Source organism: Motacilla alba, chromosome 3, assembly GCF_015832195.1.
Source record: "Motacilla alba alba isolate MOTALB_02 chromosome 3, Motacilla_alba_V1.0_pri, whole genome shotgun sequence".
In the NCBI taxonomy this organism is placed as follows: Eukaryota; Metazoa; Chordata; class Aves; order Passeriformes; family Motacillidae; genus Motacilla; species Motacilla alba.
This window is the reverse complement of record NC_052018.1, coordinates 49,030,449-49,052,456: the sequence shown is the minus strand read 5'-3', so window position 1 is coordinate 49,052,456 and position 22,008 is coordinate 49,030,449. Positions and strand designations below refer to the sequence as shown.

General features: G+C 41.0%; 1 protein-coding gene across 2 annotated transcripts in view; it reads right to left on the bottom strand.

Annotated features, from left to right (window-relative positions):
* DCBLD1 (discoidin, CUB and LCCL domain containing 1) overlaps positions 1–22,008 on the bottom strand; it is a 46,570-nt gene that overhangs the window by 7,918 nt on the left and 16,644 nt on the right. For both annotated transcript variants that reach the window (XM_038132769.1, XM_038132770.1), the window contains 9 exons: positions 13,011–13,148; positions 12,396–12,447; positions 11,590–11,662; positions 9,789–9,922; positions 5,789–5,829; positions 4,309–4,524; positions 3,156–3,280; positions 1,476–1,623; positions 1,280–1,396 (listed from right to left, as the gene is read on the bottom strand). In XM_038132769.1, coding sequence (XP_037988697.1) covers positions 1,280–1,396; positions 1,476–1,623; positions 3,156–3,280; positions 4,309–4,524; positions 5,789–5,829; positions 9,789–9,922; positions 11,590–11,662; positions 12,396–12,447; positions 13,011–13,148 — 1,044 coding nt within the window. The remainder of the gene's footprint in view (positions 1–1,279; positions 1,397–1,475; positions 1,624–3,155; positions 3,281–4,308; positions 4,525–5,788; positions 5,830–9,788; positions 9,923–11,589; positions 11,663–12,395; positions 12,448–13,010; positions 13,149–22,008) is intronic.

Genomic DNA, 22,008 nt, shown 5'->3' with positions numbered 1-22,008 from the left:
TAGTTGAATATACTTTCTCAAGGGTTACACTTGACTTGGCATCTATATGCATCCTTACAAAGAGCAGTTCTTTCTTATTACACACTAGATGACTTTTAAAGAGCCACTCATAGACACTCTCTTTGCAGTTGCTTATAAATCTGCCAAAGGAGACTGCAATTTTACATGCCAAGTATCTGGCTCATGCTGAACTGGCTGAAACATTTCAGCCAAAGTGGTTCAAAGATTTCCGTGAGGGAACCTAGGGAAAAACCCGTTTAGCCACTGTTAAATTCTAACACAACATGCTTTAGAGCAGGGATTTGAAAATTAGAAGTGGGGTGGCTCTTGTGTCAGGAGCGTGCCGTTCCCTGTTTCCACAGACACTTGCCAGCTGAGAGAATAAGGCAGTAGAAGTGTCCACAGGGTATTTACAATTTAGCAGATGAAATCTCTGTGGATTTCAATTTCAGTGAACATGGATATGGTTTACTCATACCGCTGCACAGATGAACAGAGCTTGCTTGCTCTTGGCAAGCCGTTTCAGAATTTTTTTTTCTTCCACTGACTGCTTCTTACAACTAGTTTTTTTCACAGAGGCATTTCTACAACTATCAGCTACCTAATGGGTAGTAGCATTTGGTACAGTGGGTCTGGCAATTCCTGCCTGGCTGTGAGCCCACCAAACAGTCAGTATAAGCACCAAATTTTGTTTGTTTGCTTTTTAAAGTCTAAGAAGTTAGCTCCACAACATTAGAAAATGAAGACTGCAAATTCTATTTGGGAGAATTACACAAATTAAGGTTGTCTGAGCCCCCATAAACACAGGCATTATGAAAGAGTGTTTAATTACACAATCAGGCACGACTGTATGCTGCTTTCAGCTGAGAACTTACTCTGGAAGTCATGGTTGTGTGGAGAGAAGATAATACTTTAGTGAGACAACTACTTCACATACTAAAAAATTCTAAAATACAGGATGAGTGAGGAAGAACTCTCCCAAAAATTGCTGCTGAGTGCTCACTGTATTCCCTTGAGCCACCCACCAAGCATGGCAAATCAACCAATATGACAGGGAAACCAAAGCCCAATGTTTAACACATCAAGGAAAATTAAGGCTTTCAATCTCTTTCTGTGCCTTAAGACAAAAAGAACCTATTGCTCCTCCCTCTTCTCTCTGTCATTATTAAAGTCTGAAGGGAAAATAAAAGTTTTGATTTGTGAGAAAGTTTAAAGTTCACTCAGACTGGGCTGAGGACACGATGCATCCTAGAGAAAATGCAGCACTAGGTAGTGTTACCCAAGCTAGTTTCTTCGGAGGGGATGGGCTCTGTAACAGTCCTGTCTTCTTTTCCAAGGGAGGTTTCTGTGCTCTGACTTGGTTTCTGCCACATGGAATGCGTGAAGGAACTGTTAGCTGCAAGAGAGAAGGGGGCATCAGTGGCACTGGGCAGCACGGGGGGCTTTGGAGGCACCATGCACTGCTTACCCCATACCTGGCATTATTCGACAGCCCATCAGCTCCAGCTTCAGCGCTATCCTTTGGTTCCAGCTCTGAGGGATGATCCGCACGTAACGGGCCACGATGGGAGGGATGAAGTTATTGCGCACTATGTCACCAGAGTTGGAGTTGCCTTGGAATACCTGCAACGAAAGGTGCACACACATTGTCTGCCCTGTTTTAAAAGTCTCACTCTTCAACGTGCTCCTGACATCCAACTTCAAAGATTTTCATCCTAAGACTAACACGCTGATAACCTGGGATTCAGCCACAAGATTTTAGGAATTGAGAGTTCTGGAAAGAAATAATCTTTTTAGTTGTGCCAGATGATCACATTTTTCTGTTAGCTCAGAGGAGAAAGTTTATCACCATTTCAATACTGTGTAATTCCCAGTTAATGTATGCTGGTATAATGCTATCATTTTTCATTTGAGAGCACTGCAGCACCCTTTCTTGGAAATAGCGGATAGAAACATAAAAAGGAAAAACCTGAAGTGAGCCATTTCTAGACATTTTAGTAAAATGGTCAGTTTTCTATATCAAACTTGAAGAATGACTATTAACTACACAGTTGTTCCTGTATTTATATATTACTACCCAGAATCAGCTCAGCCCCTTGTGCAGAGCAGTCATCCTTGCAATATTAGTTCTTGGAGATGCTTCAGCATGATCTAGGAAAACTTAAAAGCCTGATGAGATAGAGAAGTGAGCTCTCCATATCTTAGATAAAATGCCAGGCCATATACGGATGGCACAGGATGGGACAGGCTCTGTCATGAGCCTTAGCTGAAACTAAGATTGTATATAATACTTTCAAAGGATATTTGTATATAATAAGTCCCTGTGGGAAACTACAAGCCTGCACATTTTAAATAGCTAAGCCTTTGCAGTTCACCCACTAGTAATCTGATTTGTCACTCTTTGGGCCAGCATCCCCTCAGTTTAACATTTAAAAAAATATTAGCACCATTAATGTTGGAAATTCCTTGCCATGCAAGCTAAGAAAAGCAGAGCTAGCAGGAAATCTCTCTTCAGCTCTGCCAAGTTTTCAAAAACTGCCATCAGCCCTGAGGATGGTAGAGCCTTCTCCTGAGGCAAGCTGAGATCCCTCGGGAATGATGAGTGGAGGTCTGACTTTGAACACTGCGGGGACAGGGAGGAAGGCTTTTGGGATTTCTTTTGTTTGAAAGGAAACATGAAGTTTTCAGGGGAAAATGTCTTCAGACAAACTCCACCAGCAGCTCTGCCCTTCACCCAAAGGGTTGTTTCATTTGGCAGGGGGAGGTGGACTGACCACCGCAATGCATTTGGAGCTGACCCTCAGGCTTTGCTGGTGCCACGCCAACAGCATCCCTGGCACGGGCAAACACAGAGCTAAGGACTTGCCCCAACAGCTGCTGTACAGCTCCAATTACAGCACATTTTTAAAAGAAGGGTGCAGACATACACATGCCTCCCTGTGTGTCCCACAGCTTCACCAATCCCTGGGTAACTTCCTTGTTTCAACAAGCTCACGATCTACTCCGTAGCCATAAATTACAGTGGTGAAGACAGCCCAAGTCTAGACAAGTTTGAAACTCCTAATCATTCTTGACAGTGAAAGCCTGCCCTTCAATGTCAAGACAGCAATAGCATTATTGTTTTGTGTTTTCCTACCCTTCCCACTTTCCCTTACCTTTTCTTCATTGCTCAGAATCCCTTTGTAAGTTCTCCATTTTGAGTTGTTATTTTTATAGTTCATTGTGAATGTCTTCACATAAAAGTTGAAATTCATGGATCCAGAACCAGTGGTCTTAATCCCTTTTAAGAAAATGCAAGAAACATTTTCGTTTTCTATGTGCCTGTTTTAAGGGAACATTTCCAAATGCAAACACAGAAGCCAAAACAATTTGGAAAACTTGGTCTTCAAGGTGTTATTTTTCAAACTGTGTTGAAATTGAGTTTAAAAGTTAGGTGAAGAATAGAAATATGTTTTAAATTGTGAAATTAGACCAATGGATATTTTGAACAGAGCACAAAAGGCTCAGGGAGCTGGGTCTGTTAGGCCTTGAGGAGAGATGACTGAGAGGACCTCATCAATGCCCATCAGTATCTGATAGGAGGGTGCCAAGAGGATGGAGCCAGGCTCTGCTCAGTGGCGCCAAACAACAGGACAAGAGGCAATGAAACCGATGCACAGGAAGTTCCACCTGAACACGAGGAAGAACTTCTTTACTTTGGCCAAACACTGGGACAGATTGCCCCAAGTGGTTGTGGAGTCTCTCTCACTGGAGATATCACAGAACTACCTGGACACAATCCTGGGCTGTGTGCTCTAGGATTGCTCTGCTTGAGGCTGGACCATATGACCCACTTCCTTCCAGTTTTACTCCTTCTGTGATTCTGTGACTCCAAAATGAAAATTGCTTTTTGATATTATGGTCTGTACTGGCCATCTTTACATCTTTAGCAGCAACTGTAATTTACATTTTTGCAACTAAACCAGGAGATGGAAACAGGAATATCTTTCACCTAGGCCTTGTTTCAAAGGCTGTGACTTTCATGTTTCTTATTGATTCCAGATCATCCACTCAGACTCTACTGCTCCCTGTATAAGTATTTTGTTCTGCCAGCATGTTTACAGATCAGATATGCATGGCTGAGTTCAATCCTATATCCTCGTAGGAAGACCACTCTTGTAAATAATTTCTTGTTTTAAACAGGAAAATAATGTTCCTGAGTGCAGAGCACTTCATTACATTTAACAAAAGAAAGGTTGCATTAGTGCATTATCAGCTTTTCAGCTGTGTGCAGTTTCATCTCCAGCTGAAACACTCTAGAGGACATACCCGTTATTCTCTTCTTCTCTCCCAGGTCTATCTCCAGCCATTCACGGTTGCTGCTGTGGTTAGAGGCCCAAGACCATCCCGGGACTTGTAGCCAAGCCTTGTCTGGGGACCAGAGGAGTAGTTGCCCAAACTCATTGGTCTCCTCCCAGTAGGAAGATGCAGTAACCTGGCTCTTGGAGAGGAATCCCTCTTCCAGACTGAGAGATTTGTTGCAGCCTAGGAGTCCCCACACAGACAGGCAGAAGGAGTTATTTTGCATTTTCACAGGATATTTTTATATTAGGCTAGCAACATTTGAAGACCACCCACAAGAGCAAAGTCAGACATTGCTGAATCTAGTGCTAGCCTGATGCTCTCCATTAGCTGTGGTGTTTACCAGTCAATTCGTAGTGCATGATCCAGTACCAGAGAGCTGCAGTCCCAATCCTTTACCAGTCTAACTCCTACATACATGACACCTTCTGACTACATCTGCTATTTTTGCCAGTTAGTTTTTTAATCTCTGCACTTTTGTCTCATTCCTGTGAAGACATTTTTTATTTTTAAATTTTTCCTTCTGAAACATAATATTTATGTTTTGAGATTGGCATTAACTAATTCTGCTGTACAAAACATTTCACAGATGAAGGCACTGTACTGAGAGGAAAACTTTACTGTAAATATTTCATGATTCCCACCTGCAATTAGGGCTAGGAAAGTTACTCATTAGAGAAGCTCCTTGATACTGCTGCCAAGATGTGATATCATGAAGATAATATCTGTGGGTAAGCACTACAAACTCCACCAAAGAACCCACAAAGTCTCTGCACATCAAGGTTCTTCAGAGAAAACAGGCCAGTGGAATATGGTCCAACGAAGTTAAAAATAATTCCTTGGCAGATTCAAAGGCCTATGCATGCACTACAGTTTTCAGTAGAATAGTAAATGATTTTATCTCAAATGAGTGAAATATAATTCAAATGAACAAATGCAAACTCTTCCCCCCCTCTTTGCTGTGTTTTATGGAAATGAACGGCTTGACAGATTAAAAGAGGGTTTTGCATCTTGGAAAGCCATAAACAAAAATGCCTTCTGTATCAGTGCAATATAAATATATTTTCATTTCTCCTATGTTTTCTTTCTCCACTTGTATGATGAAGATGGAAATTACAAATGTCTGAAGAAAAACGGCTTTCATTTTCTGTAGCCTAAAGTACATAAAAATGGGATTATCTGATTGTCATTTTTCATATGCTGGCACCAGAAATGTAACAGCAGAATACTATTTCTGTTTCTCATCTATGTGCGTATGACCGCACATATTCAGTGTTTTTTTCTAGCTCACTTCAGATCCCTTCAATTTTTTTATTCACTTGCCAATTTTAAAAAACTGTTGTCCTAAAATATCCTTCCTAGACACAGCCTGACATTCTCCTGCTTATTTTTTAAAACTTTTACAGAAAATATTTAAATAGCTAAAAAACAAAGCAATTATTCTTACCATTTGAAGTAAACGTAAATCGCTTATCTGACAGAGAGCCACTGTAAGAAAAGAAAAAGGTAATTCAGCCTCTCATGAGGTGGTCACAGGAGTGCTGAGGAAGAGCAGCACAATCACTGTTTATCCAGTAAAATATCTCTGGCCAGACAGTCACTTTCTCTGCCGGCTGGATACTGACCCCCTAAAGAGCACTCAAGTGCGTCTCTCACTGTGACTGAATTCAGGTAATTTTTTAATGGTTTTGAGCATTTTTTAAAGCTTTAGAGCGACTTCCCATTGCATCACCCTCTTACTCCTGCTGCTTGTGAAAGAGTTACACTTGATGGAAACTAAACCACACCAGCTCTGGCCATTCCTACTTGGGCTACAGGTGTGTCATAGGATGAAAATGGGATGAAAACTACTCCTTGTTTTAATCTGGGTGGGAACCAGTCCTGTTATAACCACGGCCAACATCTCCCATCAGGAATGGTTCATTATGCTCCATTAACCAATATATGGCTCCCTTTTTCTTCCCCCTTCTGACATGGACTATTTTGCTTCAGGGCAAAAGCCATTTCTTGGGCCACTCCACACAGCCCCGGCACAATGCAGGACAAGATAAAATCACCACTCTAAGGGAAAGCTGAGTTTTCCTTCGCCTCTCAGGGAGTTTTCTAATTCCCAAGGAGATGCCCCTGAGGTTTCATTCCACAAGCAATGACTCCAACTGGCTGCCTAATAAAAAGAAAAGCCAGGGTTTTAACATTAAATTAGTTTGGATTTCTTGAAAATCTGCCCCCTCCGCTGTCACTTCGATTAGCTGCATGCATCACTGGCCCCTTTTGAAAAGCCTTGGCTAGCGTGACTAAGCAGTAAAACAACTTCTGCACCAAGCATGGACACAGTTCCCTTTTAGGCTGCCCTTTCTTTGTTTTTGGCCAGGAAAATTTCCCCTAAGCTACTGTCTGCGGCCCTGCCACGGTGTTATATGTTTTGCAGGGCTATATGTTTTGAGAGCACTGCAAATGGGGAATAGGAAAGTAGTCCCATGTCAAGGTCAATAAAAACACTGCCTTTTTTTGTCACTGAGGGAAAACTAATGACTACAGGCAAACGAAGCCCTTCAGAGCTCTGGGTGGGAGCTGATTTATTTGGGCATGTAGGCGGCTGAGTAGCTAGAAGGGGAAACACAAGCCCTCCCTCCCACATCTTCCCCACAGGCAATCCTTAGGGGCAATCAGATGCACTCTGCTCACTTCAAACCAGTTCCACATCACAGCCAAAACAGTTGTTGATTTCTTAGTGAATGCAATGCAATACATTTCAAGAGAAAAGAAGAAAATGAATGCCTAGGCAATCAGTAAAACCTACCCAAAACAGCAATCACAGTGCTCCTAGAATACTTGAAATGAAAAAAAGTCAACCAGAACCCTTTCAAATAACAGGACTACAAATTTAGCAAATCGAGGTTAGCATTTCTAAGGTCTACAAAGCTATGAAATCAAGCTGATAAATTTCCACTGCAATTCACTAAAGAGAACAAGCCAATTCAGTAAGTGGTAATTCATCAGTTTCCTAATGTGACTGCTGGAATTTTGTAACACAAGTTCCACTTTGTCCTCTAAGGGAGGGTATCACTTCATGTTCTTCATTTGCCTGACAACCTTCAGGAGAGCTGGTCTCAAGAAAGCTTCTCCTAAGCAGTGCAGGTTAACCCCAAATCTCATCTTTCCCTGTTGACAAGCACACAGTCTCTTGCATTTTCAAAGGCAAGTGATTCCACATGTGCAGAGCTACAGTCACAGGCCAGGCCATGTTACAGCACCCTGTGTATTTGCACTGGGCTATCAGAACTGCCCAGTAAATCCAGCCACTCTGGGAGTGCAGGTCTGCACAGGGATCATGGGAAGTGAAAACCTCACAGATGCTGGAGCGTAACAAACACACTGAGAGATGGAGTGGGGAGGCCAAGGTCAGCTCTTGCAGGGTGCTGGGTGAGCGAGACATAACTCCACGTTAACAACAACACTTAACAGCTCGATGCACTCCAGCAGCAGCTTTTGATGAGGTCAATTTCGGCTAAAGTCGCTAAATAATTTAAACCTTTAATACTGAAATCCACTATAAATGAGATTTTAAAAGCTTGAGCAAGCTCTTATTTAAGGATATCTAAAAAGCTCTTAAGGCACTGCTGCTCAAGCACCAATTTTTTCTTGCGGGCACCGGCTCATCTGCAGGATTTTCTTTCAGCGTGTAGGTACTGCAGAACAGGGAAGCCATGCAGCTTTGTAGATACCTCTTATAAAAGATTCTTTAAAGCACAAAATGCATTGCATTCATTTTCTTAGTAAAGAGGCCTACTGTTTCTAGGAGCCCTTTTTCATGTTTTGAAACAAAAGCATTTCCCTACATACTCCAATTTCCCCCTCCTGGGCTCACACCAACAGTTCATCTGTTCTAGAGACTGTCCCAGCTGCCAGGTGCGGCAGAAACATCCTAGGAAGTGCTGTGCTGACACTCCCATTTTTCTCAAACTCTGTGCCCTCTAGTTTGTAGGCATTGAGCCTGTGGCTTCCTGTATAACTTGCAGAAAGCTGCTGTTGTCTCCTTGGGGCAATTCTGTCCCTTGGAGGTGTGCATCACGCTCAAGGAGTGCCTCTGTCCATGGGCAGGAGAGCTACAGGGGCTCTGCTCTTCCTTAGGGTGCTCTCTCAGGGGCCTCACATTAAATGGGCTAAAGCCCCCAGCACGCACACACTTGCAGAATTACACACTTCATTCTTTGCCCACTGGCTCTTGTACTGGGAAAAAAAAATACGAACGGGAATCACAACTCCCTTTCATGATAAAATTTTATGTGCTACTGTCCAAGTTATTCCACTGAGATTGTCAAGGGTCACAAAAATATGATTGTATGTGAACAGTTCTGTAACATCTTTATACAAGATACAAAATAGTTAATTTAGGGTTTCACTAAGCTGGCACCTGTGATGGAAAGAATTTGTATTATTTGCTTGATGGAGGGGCTTGGTGCCTGACCAGAGCTCTCAGTCCTGCTTTGCTTGAGACTAGTTTATATTAATTTTCTTTGGCAACCAACTTCCAAGAAAAATAGAAAATATTTAGGCTGTACAGTTCTTTGGCTATGATCTACCTTCTACCCAACTTTGTATACTCCAGTGCCATTGTCTCTGATGAAGTTTAAGCACAACAACAGAGCACATGAATGCCTTTTTTTTTTTATGAATGAAACCATGATTGTAAAATTGTCACGAGGGTGCGAGAAATCAGGAAAATAGTGTAAAAATTACATATTGCTTCAGCTCTCATAGGTTATGGGATGGAAATTTCCCTTCTTAAAAAAGAAAAAAAAAAAGACCTCATGTAAAATCCAGATAACATTTGAAAATTAAAAACTATAAACCAACAGAAATGACAGAAGCAGTTGCTGGAAGGTCTTACTGTGCTGGATAGAGATTAGAGGATTTATTTCTACTTCAACAGCAGTACAATTAAAAGTCAGAAGATAAGCGGTAAATATAACACCCCTTGCTATAAATATTCTAAAAGAGAAAAACTCTGAACGTGTCAAAAGCACAATGTTTAAGAAGTTGTTCATTAAATCCCCTATGGCTCAATGGCATGTTTTACTTACTCATTTTTCCTAGCTTTTTTTCAACTTCAACATGAATTTATCATGATTTATTAGCACATCGATTAAAGCTGTTTGTTGCAGAACATCATACTCTCAAGTATCTGTTAACAAAGTAATTTGTAAATATGTTTTGGAAGGAACAGAAGGGAAAAAAAGAAAAAGAAAATGTCACCCTACATGGCATAGAGTCGCTGAAAACCTGGAACCTCTTCCTATCTCCATTGCCAACACCACTTCAATAAAGCCCTAGAAACACTCCTAACATCTTTCCCTCCCCAAAACGGTGTCCCCAGCAGCTTGTGCAGGTGGTGGCAGTGCCCTGTGCCCGGGCCGTGCCCCGGTGCCAGCCCCAGCGGTACTTACTCGAGCGAGGGGACGCCGTTGGCGACGACGCCCTCGTAGCGGCTGATGCCCTTGTGCTGCGTGACGCTGATCTGCCCGCCCAGCTCGTCCGCCACCACGCCGGCGTGGATCGCAGATTTGCACAGCAGAGACGTCTGAAAGGCAGGAGCCGAGGCTCAGGAAATCAATCTGACAAGCTGCTAATGCCTTCCGTCCCAAGCTACCAGTATCCAGGTGCTACAGCTCATAAAATCCAGCAAAAGCTCAAGAGGAATAAGAGGGAGGGGAGGGAGAAAGAGGAGTAATCTTTGGAAAAAATACATCCCCCAAAGTAATTTTTCTTTTCAAATGAAAAAACATCTGATCTGCTTCTGAGAAGGAGCTGTAAGATTGTCACTCCTCAGGAAAAAAAAAGTCAAAGGCAAGGCAACACTTCCTTGGGAAGAGAAATCAACAATTCCTTGGTGTTCTTGCCTGAAGACAGACCTATCTATTATTGCACTTTAGGATTTGAATTATGGTGTACCTTAGGGGTTTGGCTGTGTGTTGAGTAGCTGCTGCTGGGTTTTAAGTGCAGCCTATTTCCCATTATCTCAGGTGGGATAGTGCTGAAGAATACAGGCAGGACAACTCATGTGCCAGCTAGGTGGCAGTAACAGGGCTAGGGCAAAGCAGGAAAGAGACAGAGAAAGGTACGAAGGAGACTTTCCTGGAGGCTGCAGGCAGAGGCTGGTCAGGTTCACACTGGCCCAGTTTGGGCTGTGCTACTGGACAAGCTGGGGTGCTGGGATGTCCCCTCCAGGGAGGAGTGGGGAGAGTGGAGGCACAAAGGCAGCACATCCCCAGGGGAGCCCTGCAGGTTCTTCCCATCAGAAAATCCTCCTTAATAGTGGAGGGAGAATTTCTTTTGCAAATTCCTCAGCACAGATAAAATCTGCATGAGGTCATGCCATGTGCTGCTTTTCTGCCCTAATAATTGGAACCAAGGGCAGAATAACTCCAGCTAATGAGAATGTAATGTGGCATTTCTTTGTTTCTTCAGCTCTGCCACTTTCCAGGCTGGAGCCAGCATGCTGGAATAACTGGATGAACAGGTTAAACATGAGCACTGACTTTTTGGAAACTCAGTGACTGTGATAGGGTGGGATTTTTCTTCAGTGGTATGATTAGGCTGACTCCTCTGTGAGAGAGGTAAAGATTTCACAGACATGACAGGAGAAGAGTCCAGAGCGAGGGGCACAGAGAGGGCAGAGCTCTGAGTCATATGAGCTGTGGATAAATGCAACCACTTCAGCTTTTTCAGTCTGAAGAACAAGAAGTTAAAACAACCCAGGAGGTTGGTAGTTACCAGTGGGATGTGGTTAGGCAGTGTGTAATATTTATTTCATCTCAGAGCATATGCAAGGAACAGTGCAGGCATAACCTTAAAGAAAACCCACGTGTTACTGAAATGTATCTTTTTCACATGTGGACACCAAACAAGTAAAAGCTAAAACCATAGAAATATTTCGTACATGGATGAGCACTGCCTCAAGAAGGACAAACACTAGGCAGGCTTTTTCCAGAAAGCCAGAAACCACAAGTCAGTAGGTATATTTGACAATCAGTGGACTTTGTTCTCACACAATTGATTTGTCTGTTTGAAAAGCGTCTCTGTGTGCTTATATACTGATAGCTTACTTATATACTGATAATAAAAGGTATAGCAAAACAGCCCAGAAGAATTACTAACAAAAGTCAAGCAGCAAAAGTTGAAAGCAAGTTGTTCTATTCTTGTTTCTTTTGTCTTTATAAATTTGCCCCCATTACATTGTGTACTTACATCTCTGTATCCTTCTCCAATGTTACCAGAAATGTCACCTGCTATGTCTCTGCAGCCAGCAGGACAGTATCTGCTGTAGTGAGAGAAGAAAGGCTTGATTAAGGAATGAACTGTAGTGACAATACACACAAACAAGCTCCTATACAAGAAATGCTCTCAAACCAGTAAATATTTTAGCAGTAATTTCTCTGAATTACTGATGCTCTGTTAGTGAGTCTAGGAGCTAAATAAATGGGTCCTTGAGTTCATAGGTGGACTGAACACAGTAGCACACAAAGACCCAGAAAAGCAGTTCAGCAAGGGCATTTATTTCTATTTAATTCTCTTGTTCTAGAAATGCTACCACACAAGTTTTCAGAGTAAGATAAGAAGCCTATATGCACATCCAGACAGCAGCCAAAAGAGCACAATTTATTACCATTTCAAACCTATCACAAAGTTCAAGGAACCGAGAAATTATAGCTTGTCCTCAGATAATCTTGTATCAGCTGGGACGTGATCTGCTCCCAGAGGAAGCACTAGAATTTGAGGCTACTTTGAATTTCAAAGTGGAAACTCTTTTTACATATACCATGTATATGTATGCACTTAATGAGAATTGCTGAGAGCTCTGCAACTCCATTCCATCATTTTTCTGGGCCACAGTCTTCCATTCTGCACTACTGCTTCTCACAACCAGGCATTAGACCATTACTCAAAAAATTCACTTCTCCAGAAAACCAAGACTCTTTAACATTTTCTAACAATTGAATCAGTTGACAGATACTGCAAAGCAAGCCAGAATATAGAGCTGCAAACCCCTTTACCTGAATTCAGCCTTTGTGTAGTGGTTTGCACGTTCCAAACAGGTGATCAGATCTGTGAAAATTTACAAATGTCAATTCACATAGTAGGATGTAAAAATACAGACAAATATTTGCCAGAACATGAAATTACATTTAAGGACTTCTCTGTATAATGTTTTAGCAATTTTATTAGACTGGAAGCAATAGCTATGGTTTTCTTTCATTCTTTTCAACTCCCTCTTCTACTCTTTTTATGCTTTACACCTTCTTCAAAGTTGAACAGATCTCTAGAACATTAAATGTGGCAATGAAAACTTTAATCCCTCCTACTCTTCCATTCTATCACAGTGTGACGGATGATGGAGCTCAAAACACAGTGGAGCTTCAAGGAAAAGGCACTATTTTCCCCTCCATTTGCCCTGTATTCCAAATAGTCTAGGTAGGATTTCAGCAGCTATTATACCTGGTTAATGTTACAACTGTTTCTTGCACACATGCTAATAAAAATACCATGGCTCATGCTAATCTGGAAATATTTAGGAACAAATATTTAGGCTAAAGCTCTATGTCTGTAAAGACGATAATTAAATAGGGGCAGCTATGCCACTAATCTACTGCTTTTGGATATCACCTTACCTGGATGATCACTGCTGGCATAGGACAACAAAAAGCCTCGTCCTGACACGTGGGATCCACTCTCAAAGTGAATAGTTGCCTCATTGCTATCTAGAATGATTTCTTTGGGGACAGGCATCACATTACCACAGTACGGCCCTGCAGACAGAACAAAGAAGATTTCAAAAGTTTAGATGACGTAATTAGGCTGGAAAAGTCTCATGATTAGCAGAGAATTTCATAACACACTCATTCTCTTTCAGTATCAACCCAAATGTTGACAAAAGGGTTTTGGCTTCAGTCCTTTACGGGTATGAGCTCTAAAGCTACCCTGACAAGCAGTGGCCAGGATCCAGTTGTCTCTGCATGGCAGCAATTCCAGCATCCACATTTCTCATCGCATAAGCCTTAAGAGAAGGATTAATGCCCTTCGACCTTTGAAGTACAGCGTGCTTACAACCAGCAGTAACTCATTAGAGAAAATGACACTACATTCAAAAGCAATCCAAGGGATCTAGGCAGGGTCCCTGAGATAAACCCTCCGAACACACACAGCTCATGCCACTGTGGCACAGCAGCCAGTCAGAAAGGATTAACATCAGAAGCAGAGCACCTGGTTTTCAAGGAAAATTTGGCCACAAGCCAAATTGTACTACAAGGCAGTAACACTTCCCTTAGAACATTTCCTAAGCTTTTTCCATTTAAAACCACATGGAAGTATACAGTTCAAGTCTCTAGAGATTTAAACAAAAAAGAGAGGAAGAGAAAGGGGAAGATGAAGGGAGTGGGACAGGGAGACAACAGCCTCGTGCTTACAGTGAATTAGATAAGGGTTTATAGCTACCAACTGCAGTATCTTGGAACAGTCTTGGGGACACTCCTTTCTTGTGACAGCAGGCGTGCCCAGGACTCCCAGTAATTACATTTGCTTCCTCAGAAAGTCAGTTCCTGAGGGGAGAGTTCCTTTGAGACTGCCACAGTCTTTGCATTTGCCTTCTGTCACTGTACCTGGGTGCAAACACTTGTCCCTAGCTGCCCTCAGGCACAGACAATACAGAAAATTCAAATCAGTTTGGATATACTCGTTCAAATTTATGAGTCTATGTACAATATAAACTGCAAAGAGGTTTTTGTAAGATCGCAAACAGACTTTTTTCCCCAGAGGAAAAAAAAATCCAAATGACCCTTTGCAAGCCCTCATCCCATCTGTTCTGCTGAGGTGAATGACAGCTTTTGTGTCCTAAAGCAAGCCTTTGGGATGAAAAACGATCACTTTGATTTATCCTAGACAACCTCATCTTGGTGGTTGTCTTGGTGGCTACTTTAGGGCAACTTGGAACTGACTTCTGAGACACAAGAAATTACATTCACATCATGACGCAAATTCCATGAGTGATACCCATCATAACAGGCTCCCAAAAGCTTCTTCATTTTGCTTGGTTCTCTGGGTTAGGGAAGGGGCTCTTTTCCAAATACTTCATTTGCCTTATAACAACTATAAGGTCAGCCTATAGAGCAGCCCAATTGGAGCCAACGAGACCCAGCTGTCAGCAGAATGGGACAAACAAAAGGAGGAACTCTTGTCCTTTTGGCTTCAAAATCCTATGGTGAGGGCAGGCAGGCAGAGAAACAAGCGATGAGAGTGACATTTCCCTGGAGTACTCATGTGTTGAAAAATGACTCACGACTTAGTCAGAGAAAACAATGTCTATAAAAAGGGTTAAACAAATTGCTTAGGAAATGAACTTATCAAAAAGACAGCATCTGACACTGTGTCATACCAGTCAACTGCACGAGTGATTTATTTGAGAAGGTCTTTTGTGTCAGGTTGCAGTGGGAGAAGTGCTAACTTAGATATTTTTTTGAGAGAGAGAAAAACGAGGAAAAGACAAGGAGCATTGCACATCTTCAAAATAAAACACCTGAGAAAGCTTTAGTCCTTTTCTTCTCTCAAGGACTCTCTCTACATATTTTCTCACAAGTGTTCTTTGGCTTTCTCCCTCGCAGCGATTGGCAGTGACCTATCTACTCTGGAGGTATAATTTAGATGGCTGATTCACACAATCACACATCAGCTGGATCAGGATGAGTGTCTCCTCCAGTAGCAAGTCTACATACGTTCCAGATAATTATACAAACAAATCATACATCATGAGCAAAACCAATAAAATAAAATACAAAATAGTCTAGACATACAGAGCTGTATAATCCAAATTAAAGCAAGAAATTCAGAAGCAATCAGCTTAAGGAACCAACATTCAGTGTCTAAAGATAAGTTTCCACTATTAAGTAATAAATCTAAAAAGGTTATCAGGCTATGGTTATCTTCTGCCAAAAGCAGTTCTGGCGTACCAGGAGATTCCCACAGGTAGCTCAAAAAAAAAGGGAGACTAGGATTAATTCCTTAAAGGATATAGAAGTAAGAATGAGTATATACTCAAGAGAGGAATATTTTCCAAAGGTTTATAAGTTTTCTGCAAAGATTTGTAAGAAAAAAAAAAAGGGGGAGGTGGGGAGGTAGAGTTTATTAATACTATGAAACATTCACTTGTTCTTTTGTTGCAAACTGAGGATGCCTTGCAAAACATTTCAATATATTTCTTCTCATCAATTCAGGTAATTGAATTAAACCTTATCAGCACTACAGTGTCAGGTCCTCAGACTTGCCTGGGCTCTCTATATGAATACTGTACAACGATAGTGAAGATGAGAGATGATGGAGAAAGCCTCAGTAAGAAAATGACAAACTTGCTTATAGGGTCCTGTTAATTTTTACTGCAGCATTTGGACTTGACTCTGGATAAATATTTAATTCCTAAACCTGGGACTTAGCCAGAAGTTTTTTAAGATCCCTTTTGAGAACTGCCAGATCACGTTATCAGTTTTTCATCTTCTAATGTTAGTTGTGAGGTGGGTTGTTTTGCATATTCGGCTTGAAAAACGAGTCATGAATGCTGATCTCTCTCAGCTTCCTGTTAAAGTGACTTGGCTGGAGCCCTGCTGGGGTAAGTAGGCAGGATTATTTGGTTTGTTTATAAGAACAAAGGAAAGAGTTTGATTTAATAAACAGATGTGTTACATGTGATGAAGCTGAGTAGGTGTTCTCCATCTTTCAATATTACTGTATCTAGATGCCAGGGCCTTTCCTTATTCCTGTGTCTCATTAAGAAGTTGACCCAACTGTGGTTCCGTCTGTTCACTCCAGATTCCTTTTATACATATTTATAAAAATTCTGCAGGAGAGATATTAGGGGTCTAAGGATTTCAAGTATACTAATTTTAATATTCTCCATAATTAACTAATTTTAATGCCTTTCATGCAGAACATTTGATCTGTTGGTATGGTTTAGGTGGCTTAAATAAAACACTTTTGTCTCCAAGCAGTATTAACATCCTGCAAGATACACGGTAAATTGTCTCGTGGATATCCTTTGGCTGGCCCCTCTGGAGACTGAAGAGACTATTTTACACTTTGTTTATTTTTTCAATGTTAGCAATAGCCTACTGCTTTTGTCTTTTTCATAATAGCTTTGTTTTGCAAATCTGATGATCTTTACAGCATTGTCTGGTTTTATGAGGTCTAGTTTACTTCTACTGTCAACCAGAGTCTGGCACGGCTCCTGAGCTTTCCTTGAATTATGTTCCTTTATTTTTTCTACTTCCCTTAAGAAGTACTGTGCCCAGAGGACTCTCTTCTTTCATAGCAGCTGGCAATGCCTACATGCTGCTTGTTTCTCTAGTTCTTAATACTTTCTTGCCTCTTCTTTTGCTTCGGCTTCCTTTTAGAAGCAACTATTTCCCTCTTCAGCTATTGAATGGCCAGTTCACTATGCTCATTCTGCTTTCATATTCCTCAACTTCATTAGAAATCTGCAGCTTGACGTTTGCAGAGGTCTTTAAGAAACTTGGTTTGGATATTAAATAATTATGTCCTCTGTTCAACAGAGAATCCTCTCCCTTTTTTCAGTCTTGCAGAGTAAGCGGTGGTTGGCAGGCAAGATGCAGCAACAATCCATGGATGTACCTCTAAAGGATTATTATGTCTTAATGCATTTGTTTGGGGAAAACAATGTTTTAAATTGTAGCCTTTTCTCAAATAAATCAATTTGGAATTACCTCAGTAGCTGGGGAAGGACAGGGGATGAGATGAACAGGGATTACACTTGTTTCACTTCAGAGCTAAAAACTCACCCAGAGTGCAAGTCTTTCACAAATAGTTCATAAAACCAGCAAGCATCTGTTGTATGAAAATACCTTCAGCCCCAAAATCCATCTCCATCCCACATTCACACAAATACTTTGATAAGCAGTAACTCTTCCTCTCCCCCTTACCAAGAGAGGTCCTCTTTGCTCCAACCCTGACACGCACATGGTGCAGTGGGAACCAGCAGGACCCTGCAAGGACACAGAAAGTGCTGCTCTATGTCCTTCCTTGCAGGATGCAGGGAAGGTGGTGTTTAACACTGCAGATACGAGATGACAGAGCAGTCAGGATGAGACACAGCCTGGTTACTCAACATTTAACTCTGTGCAACACAGTCTGACCTCAGGCTGAATGGTAAGCATTTCTTGTTTCAGGAAAAACAAATACAACTTTTGGTTAACAAAGGCTTGCCAAAGACTGGAATAAAGGGAAGAAAAAGGCATCTGAGTTAGGTTGGGGAAGTAATCACAACTTTAAAATGGAGCATCTGGGCCACCTGCACAGGCTGGTCTGTCTGCTTGACCTCAAGTGAGATTGCCTCTTTTAACATGGTCGTGGTTTTAGCCAAATCCAAAGACAGAAACACAGCAACAGCTAGGAATCACGAGAGAAGAACTGTAGTTTAACAAAAAACAGAGACTAACACACTGTATGCAGCTAATAGGAAAAAAGGCCCATTTGATAAAACAAAACACTGACATTCTTTGTTGCATCAATTCTTCCAAAGCTGAAAACTCAGGATACTGCAACCACTCAGGTGAAACCCAACTGTTAAAAGTGTTTTGACTGTTGAGAAACGGCTCAACTTGATCTTCAGCAAGAACTTGTCTGGGCATTTCTCTGGGTTTCCTGAAACACCAGAAACAATACAGTAATAACAAGTTTCCTTTGAGGGATGAAAAAGAAATCTGGACACACCCTTTATTCAAACAAGATATTTATTTCAATCCATAATAAGGAGAGCGACTGGTTTGATGAATCCCCTCAAGTCATAATGACAGGTAAGAGGCATCCGAAGGCACTCTGTACCTTTAGTGATGGGGTGTGGGGAGAAGAAAGCATTTTCAGTAAATTCTCTATTTCACGTTAGTTACCAGCTGTAAATTATGCAAGAGTAAGTCAACTGCACTAACTCTCCAAATTATTACTAGTCACTCAGCAGCTCTGACATCCACCCCAGAGGAACACATCAACCTCCTACTGACTGCAAGTGAATGAGGAAGTAAGTAGGCACTTATCTCTTCTTTTGGCTTTCTCTCCAGTCAAGACTGATGATCATCTCACAAAATTAAGGGAAAAAATATCAAGCCATTAGATGGGGAAGAGATAGAAAAAAGCAAAAAAGGGGTCAAAAGAGGTACAGAAATTTGATAGAGACATTAAAAGAAGCAGACTAAAAGCAGTTCCTGTCAAACTTTTAAAACATCTATGATCCACCTTCATAAGTAGTGCAAATTTTGTTCTTGAGAACTACAGGGCTGACATGGTTAATCTTGTTTTCACATATCCCTTTAACTAATTAAAAAATCAGAAGCTCTACTTCAGAGCTCAGAATTTTTAATATGCTCAGATAATGCAATTAACTCGAGAAGAAAAGCATTTTGGTAAAGGCTGCACCTTGTCTGCGCTGTGAGATTATGCTCATATTAATTTTCTGTGGGACAAAAACCACCATATTTTAATCCAGTCAAAAACTGTGTCTTTGAAACAGACCACGATCATCTATTTATTTCTCTTAGAGACAACCTGTGCAAAGCTGTGCTGATATTTAAATGTTTGTCAGACAAAGGCGACTCAGTTTCACCAAAACGGGTGTTAGACTCCCTTTGCTGACTGATGATTAATATTTTCACAGCTATGTCTGAATACAGAGCTAACAGCTTGAAAGTAAAGGCTTGCTACAGGTTCCCTTCTCCAGTGAACACTAAAGAAAATAATTTGCAGAGTAATAACTCAGAGATATACTGTCAAGACCCTGTGTGACTCCAGTTTCAGAGCTTCATTAAGATTATTTAACTATCATCTTTTAATTGCAATATTGGAGAAATATAAATTCAATAGTTGCTTTCACAGGTCCATCAAAGCTGAGAAGTACCAAAGGTTCGAGAAGATCTGTAGTGTCACATTCATGTTTCAGTTGAGACCGAGAAAGGCTTCGGTAGATCAGCATATACAACAACTGCACGCTTTTCTAGGATTGAATCATACTCTTCTATCCGTCTGCAGAATTCAAAGAATGTCCTGAACTTTTATAAAATCTGCATGTAGGAGCTCTAATCTGTAGTCACCAACTCACTAAAGTAGCATCAATGTTCCCACTAAGTTAAATCAATTCATCCCTTCATTTGTATTTAACAGATTCCCTTTGCTGCATGGAACATAAATACCCCAAAGACAAACTGAGTTACTCCTTGCTGTATTGCAAGAATCCCTGCAGATGGTTATAATGATGAATGAATCACAGTTATATGTAAAGACTGGAAGAAATCTGAAAGGAAAACAATACTTTATCATCTGGAGCCTTCTTCACACTAATTTTATATTTGTACACATAATCTAGTATTTTGCCTCTGACCAATTTTCCAAGCTTTGGATATACTCCTCAACAGATGTTTTTATTCATACTCACATTCATGCTGTTGTCTTCTGTAGAGCTGAAGAAATCAGCATGATATTTAAAACATATTTCCCTTTGGACCTTTTTGGCTTGTAATTGCAAACCTCCTAAATAAAGAGCAAAGGCTGCTCAGACTAATTCGAAACATGAGCAGTATTCACATTGTCATCTTTCATATTTGCTTTTTAGGTTTTGCTTTTTAAACCCAGGTCAAATAAAGAAAACACACCAAGATTAGTTTTTAATTGCGCAGATGTTTTCAGTGCTTGCAAAATATTTTCAAGTCTCCATCATCCCATGAAAGAATTTTGTGTCTAAGGTCAGTATCTCCTCAGCCAGAGGGAAGATGTTGACCTGCCTGTAGATGTTCATGAAGAGGGAAGAGTTGCAAAGAGGAGATCTGAGTTCAAAAACAGCTGTCTAAAAGGACACTCAACAGACTGAAAGGATGTAGCAGTGCTTATTCACAGGGCTTCTTTCACTTGAATAAATGCATATTGAAACCCAAAGCTATAGCAAGACTGTTGAAAAAAATGAATTAGAGAAGCTCTAATCTCATCTAAGAATTCACGTGTCTTTTAAAACACAAGCAACATCATGAATTTATGCCTATAGAACTATTTCCACATCCATTCTGCATGGATTTGCCTGAATGTAGAACAGACACTCTGTAGGTATGCTGGTGGGAAAGTCTACAGTGAGCTGCAGACCACAAAAACCATTACAGATGGTAAGTCTGCCTAAACTGTATAACTGGTTTAATCAGATATGACCAAAATCTGCTAATTGTGCAGTTCACTACTGAGAATGCAAATTACAGTCCACATGCATCAGACGTTACTAATCAGATCTGAAAATGGGTGTGGGAACACTTTAAAAAAATTAATTATGTGGACTTGATTGCATAATACACAGCTATTCTGTACTTATAGGCTGAATAACTGCAGTATAAATGATGTGAAGATGCCTTCAGGCTGATCTGTAAGGAGCCAGAATTTCAATCAACATCCAAACTTCATTTTTCACTTCAAAAAACAATATGTTGATTTATCCCCGTTTCCGAGAAGATTTAGATTAGAAATGTCAAGAGAGTATCAATAAAAATTATTTGAAGATATGCTAATGCAATAATAACCACCTATTTCTTACTGCCAAGAACAGACAGACTGCTCCAGGTGAACACAACTCATTACTTAGTTACGAAACGGATCACAGAACCACGGAATGGCTTGGGTTGTAAGGGCTCTTAAAGAGCATCTAAGTCCAACCCTCCCTGACATGGGCAGGGACCTTCCGCTAGATTAGGTTGGTCAGATCCCCATCCAACCCGGCCTTGAACACTTCCAAGGATGAAGCTGCACAACTTCTCTGGGCAACCTGTTGCAGTGCCTCACCTCTTCTCACTTGTCAGTGAAGAAAGAAATAAATAACACTAAAAAATTCCAGCACACATGAACAGAGATGTTCCTTATGCCTCAAATCAAGCTCTGTGCAGGCTTTGATATCAGCATGTCACTGCCCACTCTTACTGAAGGTTGTTTCAAAATGTAATACCTCCCCCATGAGAACAATAATTACCTTTACCTTCCTTTGTGAGCAAGCCTTTAATACCTCACTTGATCTTCTCTTGCCAGATGAGTGATAAGCCCATCAATGCTGATAAATGAAAGGCAGTCAACCCTCTTTACTACTAAGATATCCTATGAGATCTCATCTTTGGAGAACCACACATGTTTCTGAGCCAAGCAGCGAGGTGGAAAACCTGCAGAGGCTATGCACAGCTCACATCTTCATCACATTTTTCCCTTGAATCCATCCTGCTTGCTAAGTCCAGGACAGTACGCTTAGACTCAGCTGACTGAAGGGCTACACAGCCCACTCCCAGCAGGCAAAATTTTATGAACTGTCAATTCATGAGTTCATTCCTACATTGCAGAACTCCTTGCAGCTTTGAATTTAAATGGGATTTCTGAAAAAGGGTGCATGACTTGAAAATCAGTTTGACTCTTGTTGAAAGTGCAGATCAAAAGTTTCTGTGACAACTGATGGGGAAAACCATTTCAAGGAAGGCCTCATGTTCTCCCTGGAGAGAATCCTGTTGCCGTTATGATTATTTTAAGTGCACAGCTGTAGCAGATTATTTGCTTATCTTCCTGTGCAAATCTCTTACAAGAGCCCAGTCTGGCTGTATGCATTTA